Source organism: Sinocyclocheilus grahami, unplaced genomic scaffold, assembly GCF_001515645.1.
Source record: "Sinocyclocheilus grahami isolate Dianchi unplaced genomic scaffold, SAMN03320097.WGS_v1.1 scaffold222.1, whole genome shotgun sequence".
In the NCBI taxonomy this organism is placed as follows: Eukaryota; Metazoa; Chordata; class Actinopteri; order Cypriniformes; family Cyprinidae; genus Sinocyclocheilus; species Sinocyclocheilus grahami.
The window spans coordinates 1,770,181-1,788,973 of NW_015505401.1; the positions used below are offsets into that span (position 1 = coordinate 1,770,181).

Here is an 18,793-nt window from a genome sequence, read left to right on the forward strand (position 1 = left end):
ATATATATATATATATATTTTTTTACCTTAAACCACATTAAACACATTTTATTACACCAAATACACAAAATAATGTTATTTTTTAGCAACATCATATGGCCCCTTTAACAATTTTGAGAGATTTATTGTACTGGGAAAGATGGAATCCAAATTATGAAATTCTGTGACGAAATGCTGATTAAAGAAACAAAATTCAATGTTATAATCTCTCCTTTAAAACATTAATGTTTGTTTACTAGAATGAAAGCATGACATGTTTTTTTTTTTTTTAAATCATTGTAAGGGAAAGAAAATTGACCAATGATTAAAGAATGAAATGTCAATTTGCAGTGCAGCTCGAAAAGACAAAGCGAGGAGGCAGAGGCTGGTTTTATTTAGAATCACTGGCACTTGAGGATGCACTTACATAAGCAATACACAGGCAGTCTCATGACAACACTAACTCAAGGTGCTGTTGCTTCGGTTTGCTGTCAGAAGTCTTTAGGGAAGAGATTCAACCATGTTTACCCAGTTATTGCAAACAAGTTATCAGACTCTGCATTTAAGTTTACCTGTCAGGGCACAGATGAAATGTCACAGTTCAGATTTGGCCATGTTTCTCATTGTTAGTTGTGTGACTTGAAGTGTGTGTCTCTCTGTCTTTCAGCCTGCCCTGCTAAAAGCTATTTTTAATGTTGATCCGGATGAAGTACGCTCTCTCGTTTTCAAGAAAGAGGATGTGAATGTACAAGTAAGAAAAAAATGGCTGGATTTTAAATTGATCCACCTTATATTTCGAATTGGTTCACTTAATAAATAAACGTTCTTTCTTTTCTTTCAGGACAACGAAAAAAGGACACCGCTGCACGCAGCTGCTTACCTAGGAGATGCTGAGATTATAGAGCTCTTAATTTTATCAGGTAAATGCATCTGGAATATTTAGGATAATGAAACTAATTTTCTGAAGCTTCTCGTATCTTCTCTCTTTGATTCCAGGTGTCTTCAAATGTGGCTTTGATGTATTGTCATACTGTTGTTCATGTTTTGCTTGTGATGTAGGGGCGAGGGTGAATGCCAAAGACAACAAATGGCTGACTCCTCTGCACCGCGCAGTGGCATCCTGCAGTGAGGTATTACAACACAGAGACACACGCTTGGATTCTGTAGGTTTTGCTTAAACTTTGCTTCCTGAAGAACATAATTATCACAGTACCATAATTTCTTTAGGGAATGCCAAAATAGTGACACAGATTCCGACAGCACAGCAAAAGCTAATGTGCTTTTGAAATGAACAAATATATATTTTTTATATATATATATATATATATATAAGTTAAATATTTTGGTCACACTTTATTTTAAGGTCCCATTCTTGCTATTAACAAACCACTAACTATGACTTTTGCCTCAAACTCCTGATTTGCTGCTTATTAGTAGTTAGTAAGGTATTTATCAAGTTTAGGAATTGGGTAGGATTAGGGATGTAGAATATGGTCACGCAGAATGTGCTTTATAAGTACTAATAAACAGTCAATATGTTAATGAGCACGCTAATAAGCAATTAGTTAATAGTCAAAATTGGTCCTCATACTAAAGTGTTACCTATATTTTATATAAATATTTTAAATGAAACTGCTGTGTAGTCTACAAGTGATTAAGTAAACATTCCATAAATTAGGTAAACATTGCATCTAGTGGTAGACCGATATTGTTTTTTTTTTGACAGCCGATGCCGAAATCTTGGAAAGCAGGGTGGCCGATATAATTTTATTTATTTTAATATTTAAGAAATTTGAAATAATTTGACAATGGATTAAAAAAATGTGTAAAATAAACATACATATACTTTAGATGACAAAGTATTTTTCACAAATAAATAAATATTTAATAAAAATATAATTAAAAAGGAAGTACACACTGTAACCAACAGGGCACTCAGTATTCTGGGAAGTTTGTGTGCATTGGGAATCATATTTATGAAAAAAAAACCAAGGTAACACTCATTTTACACAGTGGAAATGACATGAATATTGCAGTGGGCAAATGCATAAAGCACAGCATAATTTGAAATCACGAGGTTAAAGTTTGTCGAGAGCGCGTCTCCAGTGAAGCTGAACTCTCCTCTTGTCTGCATTCAATTCGCACGGGCCGACCGTTACGCAGAGAACACGCGATCATGCAGGATACAAATGCACACTTCAAAAGATCTGGATTCGACTAAGTTTGCAAGGTTTGTGAAATTAAATGTTCGTTAGTCATTCAAAGATTTGTTTAAATGATATAAATGCGTATTTGCTGAATGCTGATGGCAAACGAGAAAGTATTATAATGTTTCCCTTTCTACCAATAATATAAAAGCAATCATTATGATACTTTGTTTAACCGGTCTATCTGATTATTCTATCCATATTAGACAGAATTGTTAACGACAACAGCAAACAAGAGGGAGAATGTAAGCGCTGTGTGCTCAGGCGCTGCCGTTCTCATTGCCGTCAAAATAAAAGTCCGTCGTGCCTTCAAAATAAAACTCCCCGCCTCAAACGCATCGGCCAAACAGGAAAACTTATCGGCCGATGCCGGTATTTGAGAACAAATACCAAATATCGGCCGATATATCGGTTGACCACTAATTGCATCCAGTAATTATCAAAGTAACAGTAAAAGAAAAAAAAAATGCAAGCAAAAGAGTAAATAAAAACAATAAAGCAAATATATAAGTAAAAGCTTCTGTTAGGTTTACAGGGTTTTTGTGAGTCTTAAAATTTCTTAATTTGCCCTTCCATAAATCAAGGCCTTAAAAAGTTGCATGTTGCATGCACTGCAAAAAATGCATATATTTTCCAATACAAACATTTAAACATTCTTAAATTAAGATACATTTACTTAAAATGTAAAATCTTGGAAAAACTGAACAAAATTAAGTGAGTTTATGCTTAAAACAAGAGAAAATGTGTCAAATATTTTTTGCAGTGTAAATGGAAGGTACAGTAAAAGTTATTTCCATATTCTAGTGGTTGGGAGCAGAGCAATTCAAGCTATTTTATTTTGTAAAATGAATGATAAAGTAATGGAGATTGGTTGGATGTTGTATTTTTCAATCTTTACTACTCGTGTGCTCCCTAGACATTTAAATTAAGAGAATATATTGACGTGTTGTGTTCTCTTTAATTAATTCCTTAATTTCTTTTTTACTTGGTCTTTAAAAGGTCTTAAATTTACCTTCATTAAACCTGCAAAAACCCTGTATCTGAATCTTCAGGCACTAATATTTTTGACTTGAGCTCATATGTGTAAATTAACAAATTGTGACTTGCTTGAAGTTCTGAAAGTATGCAACCACAAATTAAGGGAACAAAATAAAAAGTAATGCTTCAGATAATTGATCCGTCTCTTCCTGTGACCTTGTGTGCTGCAGGAGGCGGTGCAGGTTTTGTTGAAGCACTCTGCCGATGTGAACGCTCGCGATAAGAACTGGCAGACTCCTCTACATGTGGCCGCTGCTAACAAAGCGGTCCGCTGCGCTGAGGCATTGGTGCCACTGCTCAGCAATGTTAATGTATCAGATCGGGCTGGACGCACAGCTCTGCACCACGCTGCCTTCAGTGGCCACCTGGAGGTCAGTGAATATCCATTTGCATATGTGTGGGTTTGTTGAAATTATGGTTCAGAATTCATAAAGTACTTCGAGGTACAATTGAAAGATCAATATTTAACATTATTTAAATTAAGTTTTTTTACACACTGCAAATGTATTGTTTTATTGTCCTCCATGTGTAAAGTGTAATGCATGTTTTTCTGCTGTCAGATGGTGCGGTTACTGCTATCCAGGGGGGCAAATATAAATGCGTTTGATAAGAAGGACAGAAGGGCGATCCACTGGGCGGCATACATGGGTGAGACAAAGCAATTATTTGTTTTCCAGCCTTTTGCACAACCATATGTGGGGTCTTGTAAATTCAAAACCCTTTCAAACCCTCAACCCCTCAGGTCACATGGAGGTGGTCAAACTGCTGGTGTCTCATGGTGCTGAGGTTACGTGTAAGGATAAGAAAGCTTACACACCCCTCCATGCTGCAGCGTCCAGCGGGATGATCAGTGTAGTGAAGTATCTGCTGGACCTAGGAGTGGATGTGAGTGTTCACATTGTCATACTTTCTTAACATACATGTCTGTCTACTGGGCGATATTGAATATGTACATTATAGATTATAATGGCCATTAAGTTTTATAAGAAAAATTTGTCATAACACTAATGTTATGATTCTTCCTTGATTTACAGCTTGTAAATAATAGAGAGGTGTTTTAATTAGTGATTAACATACAGATTTTTTGATGAGTGATGCTGATATGTCACACTAAAAAACACACTTCTGGAAAGTATGTTAATTTACTGTACATGTACTCAATACTTGGTAGGGGCTCCTTTTGCTTTAATTATTGGCATGGAGGTCAAGTCAAGTCACCTTTATTTATATAGTGCTTTTAACAATACAGATTGTGTCAAAGCAACTGAACAGCATTAATTAGGAAAATAGTGTGTCAATAATGCAAAATGACAATAGTAAACACTAATTTTTCAGTTAAAGACAGTTCATCATTGAATTCAGTGATGTCATCATCCAGCTCAGTTTAAATAATATCTTTGCAATCATGTCAACGATATCGCTGGAAATGAAGTGTCCCCAACTAAGCAAGCCAGAGGCGACAGCGGCAAGGAACCAAAACTCCATCGGTGACAGAATGGAGAAAAAACCTTGGGAGAAACCAGGCTCAGTCGGGGGGCCAGTTCTCCTCTGACCAGACGAACCAGCAGTACGGAAAAATCAATATAAGACGTAATAAAACAGACGATGAACAATATTAACAGCAATTATTATATGATGCAATCAAACTTATAGCAAAATGTGGTAGTTCTGGAGAGATCTGCTTCAAAAGAACTAAAAGAGTAGACTGCTGTGCTTATGAAGAGCATCTATAACTAATTGGGCTACGCCACAGTGCTTAAATTGGTTGCACACCTCTGTTCAGTTTCATTCAGTTATACCGTAATTAAACCGCAGTGTGAATGTCTGAGCATTTGAACTGTGGACATGCTTACAGATGAATGAGCCAAACGCATATGGGAACACGTCGCTGCACGTGGCATGCTACAACGGTCAGGATGTGGTGGTGAACGAGCTGATCGAGTGTGGCGCGAATGTGAACCAGGTTAATGAGAAGGGCTTCGCACCCCTGCACTTCACTGCCGCCTCACGTCACGGAGCGCTCTGCCTTGAGCTGCTCGTGGGAAATGGAGCTGATGTCAATATCAAGGTGGGACCTTTATTATGGCTGCACGTGTGTGACAAAAATCACCAGTGTGTTCCATTGTAACTTGGTGTTATTTATCTTTTTGCAGAGTAAGGATGGTAAGACTCCTCTACATATGACCGCAATCCACGGGAGGTTCTCAAGATCTCAGGCGATTATTCAAAATGGTGAGCCTTGAGTTTTGACATTTGAAATTTGCCGTTACTAATGTGCAAACCTGCAGTGTCTGACAGCGTCTTGTTTGTTTCGTGTATGTGTAGGTGCTGAGATAGACTGTGAAGATAAGAACGGGAATACTCCTCTGCACATAGCAGCTCGATACGGACACGAACTTCTCATCAACACACTGATCACTAATGGAGCTGATACAGCCAAGTAAGAATTCTCATTCCCATGTGCTTGCTAATTACTGAATATAACAGCTTTGTTTAATTTATGCCTTAACTGTGGAAATATCGATGTAGGCAGAAATTCATTATTCAGACATCCAAGAATTTTGTAATTGATCCCACGTGCATACACAGCGAGATGCTCCTGTCTGTCTGGTTGTAACATTGGATCTTTCTTTTAGGAGGGGAGTTCATGGCATGTTTCCACTGCATTTGGCTGCTCTCAGCGGCTTCTCGGACTGCTGCCGTAAGCTGCTGTCATCTGGTAAGCTGTATCAGTGCTCAGATAGTTAGCCAGTGCACTTTTTGTGCATGGATTACATAATTTATTGCTGTGTAACAGCAAGTCTCTGTCTTCCAGGCTTTGATATAGACACCCCTGATGACTTTGGAAGGACCTGTTTACATGCTGCTGCTGCCGGCGGGTGAGATTATTTTTGATTTTATGGTCAGTGATGACAGTTTTTCTTGGTCCCAATCTGTTTATTTATAAAAAAAAAAAAAAAAAAAGAATTATACAGTTTTGGGGGGCATGAATGTCAGAGGTATTAAAATAATACAATAAAAGAACCTGTATTAGTTTTGCGTAATCATATTTATGTTGCCTAAAAATATTTTAACAATTTATACAAATACAATGTCTTTACAAAACAAGACTTATTTATATTTTAAAAACGTTTGTCAACATATAGGGGAAAAAAAACTTAAATCATGAAATGCTATCATAAAGACTCTTGCACACTCATAATTGAGTGTCTTAAAATATCCGGTAATTTAACCTTTTTATGATAAGGCTATGCCAAGGTTAGTTCATATTGTAGAATGTGAAAAAATTTAATGTTATTTATAGTTAATTATTTGTATAAAATACTTTTTAGAGTAAAACATTGTTTTTAAGTAACTTTTTTTTTTAAATTATTTGTACATATGTATCCAGTGTGCAAGTTAAGTATTATTAAAATATAGCTAAAATATTTACTGTTGGTTGCAATACAACATCACTACATTTTCATTTAAATGGTATCAATGTTTTTCAAATCATATGAAACCAGCATCAATGTGTATGTTTCTAAGAACTTTTATTCAGAATACAACATAGATGACATATCAAATGTTTAAACTGAGAAAATGTATCATTTAAAGGGAAAAATAAGTTGATTTTAAATTTCATGGCATCAACACATCTCAAAAAAGTTGGGACAAGGCCATGTTTACCACTCTGTGGCATCCCCTCTTCTTTTTATAACAGTCTGCAAACGTCTGGGGACTAAGGAGACAAGTTGTCTAATACAGGCTTCTAGTTGCTCAACTGTCTTAGGTCTTCTTTGTCGCATCTTCCTCTTTATGATGCGCCAAATGTTTTCTATGGGTGAAAGATCTGGACTGCAGGCTGGCCATTTCAGTACCCGGATCCTCCTTCTACGCAGCCATGATGTTGTAATTGATGCAGTATGTGGTCTGGCATTGTCATGTTGGAAAATGCAAGGTCTTCCCTGAAAGAGACGACGCCTGGATGGGAGCATATGTTGTTCTAAAACTTGGATATACCTTTCAGCATTGATGGTGCCTGTCCAGATGTGTAAGCTGCCCATGCCACACGCACTCATGCAACCCCATACCATCAGAGATGCAGGCTTCTGAACCGAGCGCTGATAACAACTTGGGTTGTCCTTGTCCTCTTTAGTCCGTATGACATGGCGTCCCAGTTTTCCAAAAAGAACTTCAAATTTTGATTCGTCTGACCACAGAACAGTTTTCCACTTTGCCACAGTCCATTTTAAATGAGCCTTGGCCCAGAGAAAACGCCTGCGCTTCTGGATCATGTTTAGATATGGCTTCTTTTTTGACCTATAGAGTTTTAGCCGGCAACGGCGAATGGCACGGTGGATTGTGTTCACCGACGATGTTTTCTGGAAGTATTCCTGAGCCCATGTTGTGATTTCCATTACAGTAGCATTCCTGTATGTGATGCAGTGCCGTCTAAGGGCCCGAAGATCACGGGCATCCAGTATGGTTTTCCGGCCTTGACCCTTACGCACAGAGATTGTTCCAGATTCTCTGAATCTTTGGATGATATTATGCACTGTAGATGATGATAACTTCAAACTCTTTGCAATTTGTCTCTGAGAAACTCCTTTCTGATATTGCTTCACTATTTTTCGCCGCAGCATTGGGGGAATTAGTGATCCTCTGCCCATCTTGACTTCTGAGAGACACTGCTACTCTGAGAGGCTCTTTTTATACTCAATCATGTTGCCAATTGACCTAATAAGTTGCAAATTGGTCCTCCAGCTGTTCCTTATATGTACATTTAACTTTTCCGGCCTCTTATTGCTACCTGTCCCAACTTTTTTGGAATGTGTAGCTCTCATGAAATCCAAAATGAGCCAATATTTGGCATGACATTTCAAAATGTCTCACTTTCAACATTTGATATGTTATCTATATTCTATTGTGAATAAAATATAAGTTTATGAGATTTGTAAATTATTCCATTCCTTTTTTACTCACAATTTGTACAGTGTCCCAACTTTTTTGGAATGGGGTTTGTATTTTTTTATTGTGAATACTTTATCTTTGTCACTGACCAATCTAGTGCAACCCATTTAATGTTTCATTCACGTAGCTTGAGTCTGTATTGCTTTATCTAATATGCGTTTTCTACCACAGGAACCTTGAGTGTCTGAATCTTCTCCTCAACACGGGTGCAGATTTCAACAGGAAGGACAGCTTTGGAAGGTGTGTTTACTCTGCACTTCAATAGTCATTCATTATGCAGTATGATATTTTTGATCGTGAGGCTTGAGCATACAATCTCTTCTTTAGGACACCTTTGCACTACGCAGCTGCAAACTGCAACTACCAGTGCCTGTTTGCTTTGGTGGGTTCAGGAGCCAATGTCAATGAGCTTGACAAGAGGGGCTGCACCCCCCTCCACTACGCCGCTGCTTCTGACGCAGATGGAAAGTGAGTTACTGTATTGCATACGAGTGATTATTGTGCATAACTTGTTAAACGACATGTATTTACCAGTCTCTCTCGTTCGCTAACTAGGTGCCTGGAATATTTGCTGAGGAATGACGCCAACCCAGGGATCCGAGACAATCAGGGCTACAATGCAGTGCATTACGCCTCTGCTTATGGACACCGCCTGTGTCTGGAGCTGGTGAGATGACTTAAAATCATGTGATTAGGTCTATGTTTTTAATATTTTCAACTTAATATATTTCTGTATTCTTCATCAGATTGCGAGTGAAACTCCTTTAGATGTGGTAAGTGCTGTGACGCTCAACATAAACCTCTTTAAGTTTGTCGCAGAGTGATGAGACCTAGTTAGATCTGTTGTCTTGTTTTGAAGTTAATGGAAACCTCAGGGACAGACATCCTAAATGACTCTGATGTACGTGCTCCTGTGAGCCCTCTCCACCTGGCTGTGAGTACAGTCTCCATCTTGTTTGTGCACCAGATATTGGGAAAATTCTCTTATGCTTTCTGGCTTGGGTTCTTCTCAGATTATATTTAATGGTTGTTTTAACGGATGTCCTCAGGCATATCATGGACATCACCAGGCTCTTGAGGTACTGGTTCAGTCTTTGCTGGATTTGGATGTGAGAACAGCACAAGGACACACGCCGCTGGACCTAGCTGCCTTCAAAGGCCACGTTGAATGTGTGGATGTGCTCATCAACCAGGGGGCTTCCATCCTAGTGAAAGACTACACGCTCAAGCGCACCCCCATCCACGCCGCTGGTATGGTGTACAAAGACTAATGAGATTACATGACGTTCAGTTTTTTGCATAATTTGTGACCAGACACAGATCAGTTGGGAATCTGAATTATTTTTATTTGTTAATTAAAAGGAAAAAGTCATATTTTATAATCAAACCAAAGACTATAGATATACAAAGATGGATCACTCCTATTACTTATGAATGGGAGAAACTGCAAAGCATAATATGGCGGAATATTTTTGGATGCCTGAAATAGCTGCCCGGAGGCGTTGCAAATATGGCCGCTGAGTGAACAGACTTTCCTTGAAAGGGACTTTAATAGAACTCCGTCTAAGGAAAGTGAGTCCTGTGGCAACCGATATGGATTTTTCAGTGGCAATATTGATAATACAATTTAAAAAATTTATTTAAAAAACAGCCATATCTTAGTTATTAAATATTACTATTATTAAGTATTAAAGGCACAATATATGATTTTTTTTAAATAAAATATCCAAAAGCCACTAGAACAGTGTTATATATTTTGCTGACTTGTGTACTTAAATTATCCCAAATGTTTCGAAGAATGTTTAAATCCAAAGAAATAAGCAATTTTAACTTGTGACACGGGACGTGTCCATAGTGTCATTGTGTCGCCTGCCAATGACATGTGGAAAACATGGAAACACCAAAGATGCTTTAAAATGTTGTGCATATTATTAGACGGGTGACAACCGCACAGAGTAGCATTATAACAGAACTTTCAAACGTATCTAGTATAATAAAACGGCGCTGCTTTTCCCCACATACGCATGACCGGAAGGGAAGGCGGAAGCGCTAAAGTGTGGCACAATCAAAGCTCTTCTGCTTTCGAGCCGTGTGTCACTCTCGTCTCTCATTAGCAATTACTTCAGCGGCCTCGTTTCGCTTCGACGGCTTTCTGCCTCACTCTGCTTCATACTACGATGTTAATAAATCTTTAAAGGTCCCATATTGTCAAAACAATAGAAATGAAATTTCCTGGCTTTTTTCACGATTACTGAGGTCTAGGGGCTATTTAACTACCATATAAGTTTCAAAACAGTCAGTCCACAGTAAAGTTCACACAGCCTGCTTAAAGTTCTAGCTATTTTTCACGAACCGTTGTGACTTCCGTAAAAAATTGACGTCAGAACTACACAGTCACTGCCTTCAGTCACCACCCCGAGCACCGCCCACCGTCCCACTCTCCTTTTGCTAAACCCCCAGACAACATCGCGTCCATGCTTTTGCTGAGCAAGGACAACATGGAAACATGTCGAAAAGGTTAACTTTAACCACGAAACCAGATCAGCCGACCTGTAACGTTACACTCTCACTCAAAGGATGGACGATCTGACAGGATTGTTACTGTGAGGTGATCACATCTAACGTGTATAGTAAAGACAAACTCACCTATCTAGTGTCTATCTAGTCATGATGAAGATGCATACAGTGGGGGAAAAAAGTATTTAGTCAGCCACCAATTGTGCAAGTTCTCCCACTTAAAAAGATGAGAGAGGCCTGTAATTTTCATCATAGGTATACCTCAACTATGAGAGACAAAATGAGAAAAAAAATCCAGAAATACAACATAGTCTTGAGATGAAAGAAACATAGACCTATAGCAAGAAATCTGTAGACACGCCCATAACAACAAAAGACAATACTTTATTGAACCTTTTCTGATAAGAAGTGTGCGCTGCAAACGCGAGCATTTTTGACGATCCTTTCTGTCCAGTCTGCTCGTTTTATCGTGTTTAACCACAGCTGTCGTCGGTTTTTTGTCTGGCAGTGGTAGCAGTGGTAGCAAATTTCTAATTTGAGGCTGTATTACATTTACATTTACATTTAGTCATTTAGCAGACGCTTTTATCCAAAGCGACTTACAATTGGGGGATACATAAAGCGATTCTTCTTAAAGAGGCAAACAGACACAGGAAGTGGTTGTAATACCAAGTTCTTAGACATTGTTCAAATAAGTACAAGCTAGAAAGAGAAGGAATAAATAAAGAAAGATAATAAAAAAAAATTTTGGTCCTTGTGTGAAGGATTCACAAGAACGATTCGTTCAAAAACGCTGAATCATTCAGGAATGAAACCCCTCCGTATTAATCTGAGACGCAATGTTTGGCAAAGTACATACTGACAATATTGTGTTTGAAATGTATATCAGTTAATATTAACTTGAACATAACATTAACAATCTTAAAAGGAGGACAAATGAGCATCTGTCTCAATATACCTACATTGTCAAAACTGGACTATCTGACCTAATAATGGACAGATGGCCACCCTACTTCAAACTCAGGTTTCATATCTTTTGTGTGTAACAGTGTGCTTTTACATCCAGTGGCAAAACTTCACTCTACTCACTTCTGTTCTGTGGTAAATGGCCATTGGTACATCAAAAAGAGTGAATGTTAATGGCTATATGATCAATGAAAGTCAGCATTAATCCTGAATCAGAGTGACAGCGTTTTGATAAAGGCCATATTTCAGAAAGTTTTATTACTAAAGTTTAAATAAATCATTCCTCAATAATCATTAATATTCTTTTATATTAAACCTAAATAATTTATGGTTCCCACTTACAGGGAAGGGTGCTTTTAATCAGTTGATTGATGTGGACATATGTAAGCAATCACCTAAAGGCACTGCAGTTTTTCCAGTGTGTGTTAAGGTCTTTGTTTGTTTTGAATACGCGCCCTCTAGCGGTGAACTTACATATTGTACCTTTAAGTAATATTTATTACTATGAATTATTTCTGTTTGGTTTATTACTATTAAATTTTTTTCTTTATTTTGAAGTGCTCTATTTTTTGTAACTTTTTCTCAAAGGATAAAGATGTTAAAAATGAATATGACCACATGCATGCTGGAATTAAATATTGTTGGTATTATATTTTTTATTTAATCAAAGAACAGTGCTTTTAATGATGACAATTGTTAGAAATTAATATAAGCTCAATTCTATTATCTTTTTAATATGTAAATGTTTTTATTTTTACTCAAAGGATTAGATATTTAAGATAGCAGGTAATATGAACGCATGTTGAAAATGAAATATTTGTAAAGAAAAAATCATTTTTTATTTTCTTTATATTTGTATATGTACTCAAGGGTAATGGATTTAATGATAGAAATGAATTTGATCTCACATACAGTATATCACAGAAGTGAGTACACCCCTCACATTTTTGTAAATATTTTATTATATCTTTTCATGTGACAACACTGAAGAAATGACACTTTGCTACAATGTAAAGTAGTGCGTGTACAGCTTGTATAACAGTGTAAATTTGCTGTCCCCTCAAAATAACTCCACACACAGCCATTAATGTCTAAACCGCTGGCCACAAATGTGAGTACACCCCTAAGTGAAAATGTCCAAATTGGACCCAAAGTGTCAATATTTTGTGTGGCCACCATTATTTTCCAGCACTGCCTTAACCCTCTTGGGCATGGAGTTCACCAGAGCTTCACAGGTTGCCACTGGAGTCCTCTTCCGCTCCTCCATGACGACATCACGGAGGTGGTGGATGTAAGAGACCTTGAGATGCTCAATAGGGTTTAGGTCTGGAGACATGCTTGGCCAATGTCCGGCCAGAATTTCTTAATTGCCCAAAATGTCCGGGATTCGGCTGTTTTTTTTTAATCCCATTCCCGCTGAATCTCTGACCATTGCCGCCTGCTCCCGCAACATGTGTTTCGCTCCTGCGATTTTCGTGTCCACTTCTTTAAACATTCTAATATAGTATATAATTTTGGTGCATCAGGGAGCCGCTCTCAGGATGCGGTGTATTTAAATATTTTTGAATAAGCGTTTGCACTGTTTACTTTCACTTTCGATTTCGCAATCTGTGTAAAGGGAGCACATCTTACAAGATACTCCAGCATGTTCTTGTCAGTCATCTCTCCTTATTCCTTATAAGGATTAAATTCTCTTCCAGAGACTCGGCATCAGTGTGGAAAAGTCTAAAAGAAATCACCAATTACAAGACACCATCCCCCAGCACTGCGGAGAATCAACACCTGGCAGACGATCTGAACGAGTTCTACTGCAGGTTTGAAAAGACACCCCGCACCCGCCCTGAACACCTCTCCACACAACCATTCACACCTCCAGCAACCCCCCTCTCCCCCACACCTGCAATTCAGATCAGCGAAGAAGAGGTGATCAGATATTTGTCAATGAGCTCAGAATCTGTTGAGCGTATACTCCAGCATGGTCTTGTCAGTCATCTCTCCTTATTCTCGACCTGTGATCAGTCAAATCAGACTCCTGCAGCTCTTGTTGGATGCAGGGTTGCAAAGTCTGCATTTTTTTCCACAGAATGGCTACTTTTAAACTGTTGCCATGGGTTGATTTTCCCAAGTGGGTTAAAGGTTTGAAATATTGCATAAATTACATTTGACTGAAATGCTTTTATTGAAACATTTTGCATTCTACCTGAGATAAAACTTTCATGGACTTCTACATTAACTGTTCCCTCCTGGTGGAATGACCTGCCCAACTCAATCCAAGCAGCTGAGTCCTTAATATTTTCAAGAAACGGCTGAAAACATCTCTTTCATCTTCATTTGACCCTCTAACTCTAGCACTCTCTATTCTATTTCTGTTCTAACTACTTGTTTTATTTATAAAGGGAAAAAGCATCTAACACTAGCATTCTCTATTCTTTCCACTTATTTTCTTTTTATTTATTATAAATAATTTTTTTAATAAATCTGCATAAATGTCAACAATTCTGTGTTTTTCTGTCAATATGGGGTGCTGTGTGTACATTAATGAGGAAAAAAAATTAACTTAAATGATTTTAGCAAATGGCTGCAATATAACAAAGAGTGAAAAATTTAAGGGGGTCTGAATACTTTCCGTACCCACTGTATATCAGTCTATTGCAAATGCCAGAATGATTTACTGTTCATGTATGGACATACACTCTCATGACACACATATGTGTCTTCTCTTTTGCCTTGCAGCCACAAATGGTCACTCTGAATGTCTCCGTTTGCTCATCGGAAATGCTGACCTACAGAGTGCAGTGGACATTCAGGATGGGATTGGCCAGTAAGTACATGAGACAATTTTCCAGTTTCTCCTTGTAGAGAATAATGGAAATTATAGATTGCGGAGTCATATTCATATATATGATTTTCAGGACGCCTCTGATGCTGTCAGTGCTGGGTGGACACACAGACTGTGTTTACTCCCTTATTAATAAAGGAGCCAATGTCGATGCCAAAGACAAATGGGGCCGCACTGCTCTACACAGAGGGGTAAATCACGACTGATTTTCTTCTGTATTTCTTCTGGCTCTGGCACTCACCTGTGTTAGTGCTTCAAAGCGTGGCTCATGGGTTTGTGTTCCATTCAGGCGGTGACGGGTCATGAGGAGTGTGTGGAGGCCCTGCTGCAGCACAATGCCAGTTTCATGGTACGGGACAGTAGGGGGCGTTCTCCAGTGCACCTTGCGTCTGCCTGTGGCCACGTTGGGGTTCTAGGGGGCCTTCTGCATGCTGCCCAGTCAGTAGAGACCATTCCTGTCATCACTGACCACCAGGGCTACACTCCCTTGCACTGGGCCTGTTACAACGGTGAATAAACACACTTGCCAATCACAGCTCGATACACCCTACCAGTTTAAAGGCCTGCTTGCACCAAGTCTGATGAAAATAATGCAGGGTTCCCACTCTCATTGAAATGTCAGGGATTTTTAAAACTGGTTTCCAGACATAGAAAAGTCTTAGAAAGTTCTATAGTAATTTAATGTAAAGTAAATGTACTACTTTGAATTTCTGGTTATGATCAGTTTGAAGGCTCAGGAAGTCGAAACCTCTTGAGCTACGTTCAAATTTAAGCTTGTTTACCTTTTTAGAGATTTTCACTCACGCGTAAGCGTAATTATTATGCATAATCTTATTTTAAGAAATAGTTATTTGCGTACAAATGGAAATCCTCTTCAGTAATCTTTGTGTAATGATGATAATGTATTAATTATGATTGTCTGGACAAGTCATGGAAATTCATTGGTCAGAAAGGGTGGGAACCCTGTAAATGGCACTTTGGTGTCTGTTTGTCATTCAATGCAAAATGTTAAAACCAAAATGAAAGTATGTTATTCTGAAATATACAGATGTCACTTGCATTAATCCGAGAAACTCCTATTTATTTATTTTAAATAATCTGGGAAAAAGACTAAACTTGTTGGGAAAGGGTTCATAGGAATGCAGTTTCATTTTAAAATCTCTTTGTTGAAATCTCAAAGGTCTGGTTTGTTGTGACTAGACCCTACAAGGTGAAATGCCAACCAGCACAATCACAAAATATGATCGCCATGTCTGATTTATTTATTTTTTCTTTGAGCAGGACTCCAGAAGCTTGTTAGATAAACTGTTGTTACATCAAATTATCTCTCTGCAGGTCATGACACATGTGTTGAAGTGTTGCTGGAGCAGGAGTTATTTCATAAGACTGAAGGGAACACCTTTAGCCCCCTTCACTGTGCTGTGTAAGTGTATTTGGTTTGGGTTGGTATGTGATTGGGTTTAAAAGGGCAAAATATTGAAGCTGTTTTTTTATGACCTTCAGTATAAATGACAATGAAGGAGCAGCTGAGATGTTGATAGACACACTTAGTCCTGCCATCGTCAATTCAACTGATTCCAAAAACAGGTACTGGTCTTATTCCGTTTATTTAGTCTTTCATCTATTAAAGGGATAGTTCACCCAAAAATGAAAATTAGCCCATTTTTTTACTCACCCTCAAGCCATCCTAGGCGTATATGACTTTCTTCTTTCGGATGAATCGGAGTTATATTAAAAATTGACTTTGATCTTCCAAGCTGTTTAATGGCAATCAGTGGGTGTTGCAGTTCATCAGTCCAAAAGAAGTGAAATAAAGCGCATCCATCCATAATAAAAAAGTGCCTGACACGGCTCCGGAGGGTGAACAAAGGCCTCCTGTGAAAAATATCCATATTCAAAATGTAATAATCACTTTAATTTAGCTTGCGCCAGTAGTAGCTCCGGGAGGATGCCGTAAAATGTTGGCGTTGTGCATGCGCCGGTGAGTCTCGTGTAAACCAACATTTGTTAACAGGAGCAAAGGAAGCAAAGTTTCCCTAATTTAGCAAAGGAAAACCAGTCTCCTCTTGGCTTATATCGAAATCCTCCGACATTCTTCTTTACAAATCCTCGTTTTGTACTTCAAATTCGTGATCGTTGTTTTGTTTTGATCTCTCCCCTGCGGTTCCGCGTTCGTCACTTCTGAGCAGCGCATGCGCAAAGGCGGCGTCTTACGTCACCCGCCTGAAGCTGCTTCCGTCTACAACAGTGAGCGCAAGCTAGCTAGCGTTTTAAATATGGTTGTTTTTCTTGTTCACCCACCCGGAGCCGTGTGAGGCACTTTTTATTATGGATAGATGCGCTTTTGGACGGATGCACTGCAGCACCCGCTGACTGCCACTAAACAGCTTGGAAGATCACAGACAATTTTTAATATAACTCCGACTGGATTCGTCTGAAAGAAGAAAGTCATATACACCTAGGATGCCTTGAGGGGGAGTAATTCATGGGCTAATTTAAATTTTTTGGGTGAACTAACCCTTTAAGATCGATGTGCCTTGTGAGGACACTTTCATTTATTTGTATTTTTTTTATATAGTGTATTTTAAGAGTTAATACCGTTTAATTTCTTTAATGTAATATCAATGGTGGACAAAACAGTGCTGTTATTAACTCTTTCCCCGCCAGCATTTTTGAAAAAAGTTGCCAGCCACCGCCAGCGATTTTGATTATTTTCACTAAAATTTCATGGCCTCCAGAATATTTTGCTGTATGAATATTTGAATATGCAATACACCAAAATAAAGATCAGAGCCTCTACTTTAAAAAAAAAAAAAAAAAAAAAAGTTTTATTCTAGCTTAAAGCATTATTTTTTTTATCAACACTTGAATATAGGTAGTTTTCATAAAAATACATAATTTTGAGCAAAAAGGTGAGAATCAAATTTTTATCAAAAACTACATCTAGGTAATATTCAGTACGATTATCAAAGCATAAATCCAGTAAATCGCTTCTATCAACACCTCCAAAGCTTGCACAGACATATACCACCTCCTGGATCAGCATTTTGCTCCGTAACATGCAGTTTTCATTTATATGCTGCCATTGCTGATGATCGCATTATTTTTCATATGCATCTGTTTACATAAGAGATTGCTCGTTTCTCCGTCCTGTACACATGTTTATGTTCGGGAGGTTTTGTACTCGTTCAGAAGATGTGTAATAGCGCCCCCGAGTGTATAACAGTGAAAACACGAAAAGCCGTAAAAACTCCTCTTTGGCGGGGAAGCGTTGTCTTCTAAAAGACGAGATAACTCGTCAATGGCGGGGAAAGAGTTAAGCAAAACTAAAACTTAAAAATCATTTGAGTTCATTTGAGTAAAGTTGAAATAAAATAAGACTTAAAAACTTAGAAATGTTGGCATCTTAAAAGTTGAAGTACTAAAATTACTAAAACTGAAATAAAAAAAATTGATAAACATAACAAAATTGCTAAAAAACTGAACACATAAAAATAAATGCCAATTCAAAATATTAATAAATACTATAATAGTTTTTAAAGAATGCTAAAATAACACGGTTAAAGTCTTACTTAACTGTAATTTTGCTATTGGAAATTGAACCAAAACTATATATTCTCTATATTACCTAATAATGTAGTTTTTTTCCCCCCCTTAAATCGAGTAAATATGATGTCACATGTTTTTCTTATGGAAATGTATAGATGCGAAGCAAAATACAGACATTATGGTAACAAATTATAAATAATAATGTTAAACAATTGTTTTTAGTAACACTTTAGTACAGGGAACACGCATTCACTAATTATAGAGTTTTCCCTGAACAAACTCCCAATTTGCTGCTTATTAATAGTTAGTGAATTAGTTGTTAAGTTTAGGTATGAGGTAGAGTTAAGGGATCAAAAATATGGTCATGCAGAAAAAGGTATCAGTATGTGCCTTAGAAGTATTAATAAACAGCCAATATGCTAGAAATATGTATGCTAATAAGCAACATGTTAATAGTGAGAATTGGTCCTTAAAATAGTGTTACCTTATATTTTAACCCTCACTTTTTGTGGTTGATGTCCATTTTGTAACTTTTTCGCTCTGTGACAGGACTCCTCTTCATGCTGCGGCATTCACAGATCATGTGGAGTGTCTGCAGCTCTTGCTGGGTCATAACGCACAGGTGAACTGTGTGGATGCTGGAGGCAAAACCCCACTCATGATGGCTGCTGAGAACGGCCAGACTAATGCAGTCGGTAGGACTTTGACACTCAAACCTCAAATGTTTTTCATTTTTGTAGTTAAC

At 37.9% G+C, this 18,793-nt stretch overlaps 1 protein-coding gene across 1 annotated transcript in view; it reads left to right on the forward strand.

Annotated features, from left to right (window-relative positions):
- Positions 1-18,793, forward strand: part of LOC107596646 (serine/threonine-protein phosphatase 6 regulatory ankyrin repeat subunit A) — a 36,759-nt gene that overhangs the window by 11,993 nt on the left and 5,973 nt on the right. The window contains exons 5-24 of the mRNA XM_016287424.1: positions 3,395-3,595; positions 3,785-3,872; positions 3,967-4,109; positions 5,080-5,292; positions 5,378-5,456; positions 5,550-5,664; positions 5,861-5,943; positions 6,040-6,103; positions 8,349-8,417; positions 8,505-8,645; positions 8,733-8,844; positions 8,924-8,950; positions 9,037-9,111; positions 9,227-9,428; positions 14,394-14,481; positions 14,573-14,690; positions 14,789-15,008; positions 15,835-15,922; positions 16,003-16,086; positions 18,598-18,743. Coding sequence (XP_016142910.1) covers positions 3,395-3,595; positions 3,785-3,872; positions 3,967-4,109; positions 5,080-5,292; positions 5,378-5,456; positions 5,550-5,664; positions 5,861-5,943; positions 6,040-6,103; positions 8,349-8,417; positions 8,505-8,645; positions 8,733-8,844; positions 8,924-8,950; positions 9,037-9,111; positions 9,227-9,428; positions 14,394-14,481; positions 14,573-14,690; positions 14,789-15,008; positions 15,835-15,922; positions 16,003-16,086; positions 18,598-18,743 — 2,356 coding nt within the window. The remainder of the gene's footprint in view (positions 1-3,394; positions 3,596-3,784; positions 3,873-3,966; positions 4,110-5,079; positions 5,293-5,377; positions 5,457-5,549; positions 5,665-5,860; positions 5,944-6,039; positions 6,104-8,348; positions 8,418-8,504; positions 8,646-8,732; positions 8,845-8,923; positions 8,951-9,036; positions 9,112-9,226; positions 9,429-14,393; positions 14,482-14,572; positions 14,691-14,788; positions 15,009-15,834; positions 15,923-16,002; positions 16,087-18,597; positions 18,744-18,793) is intronic.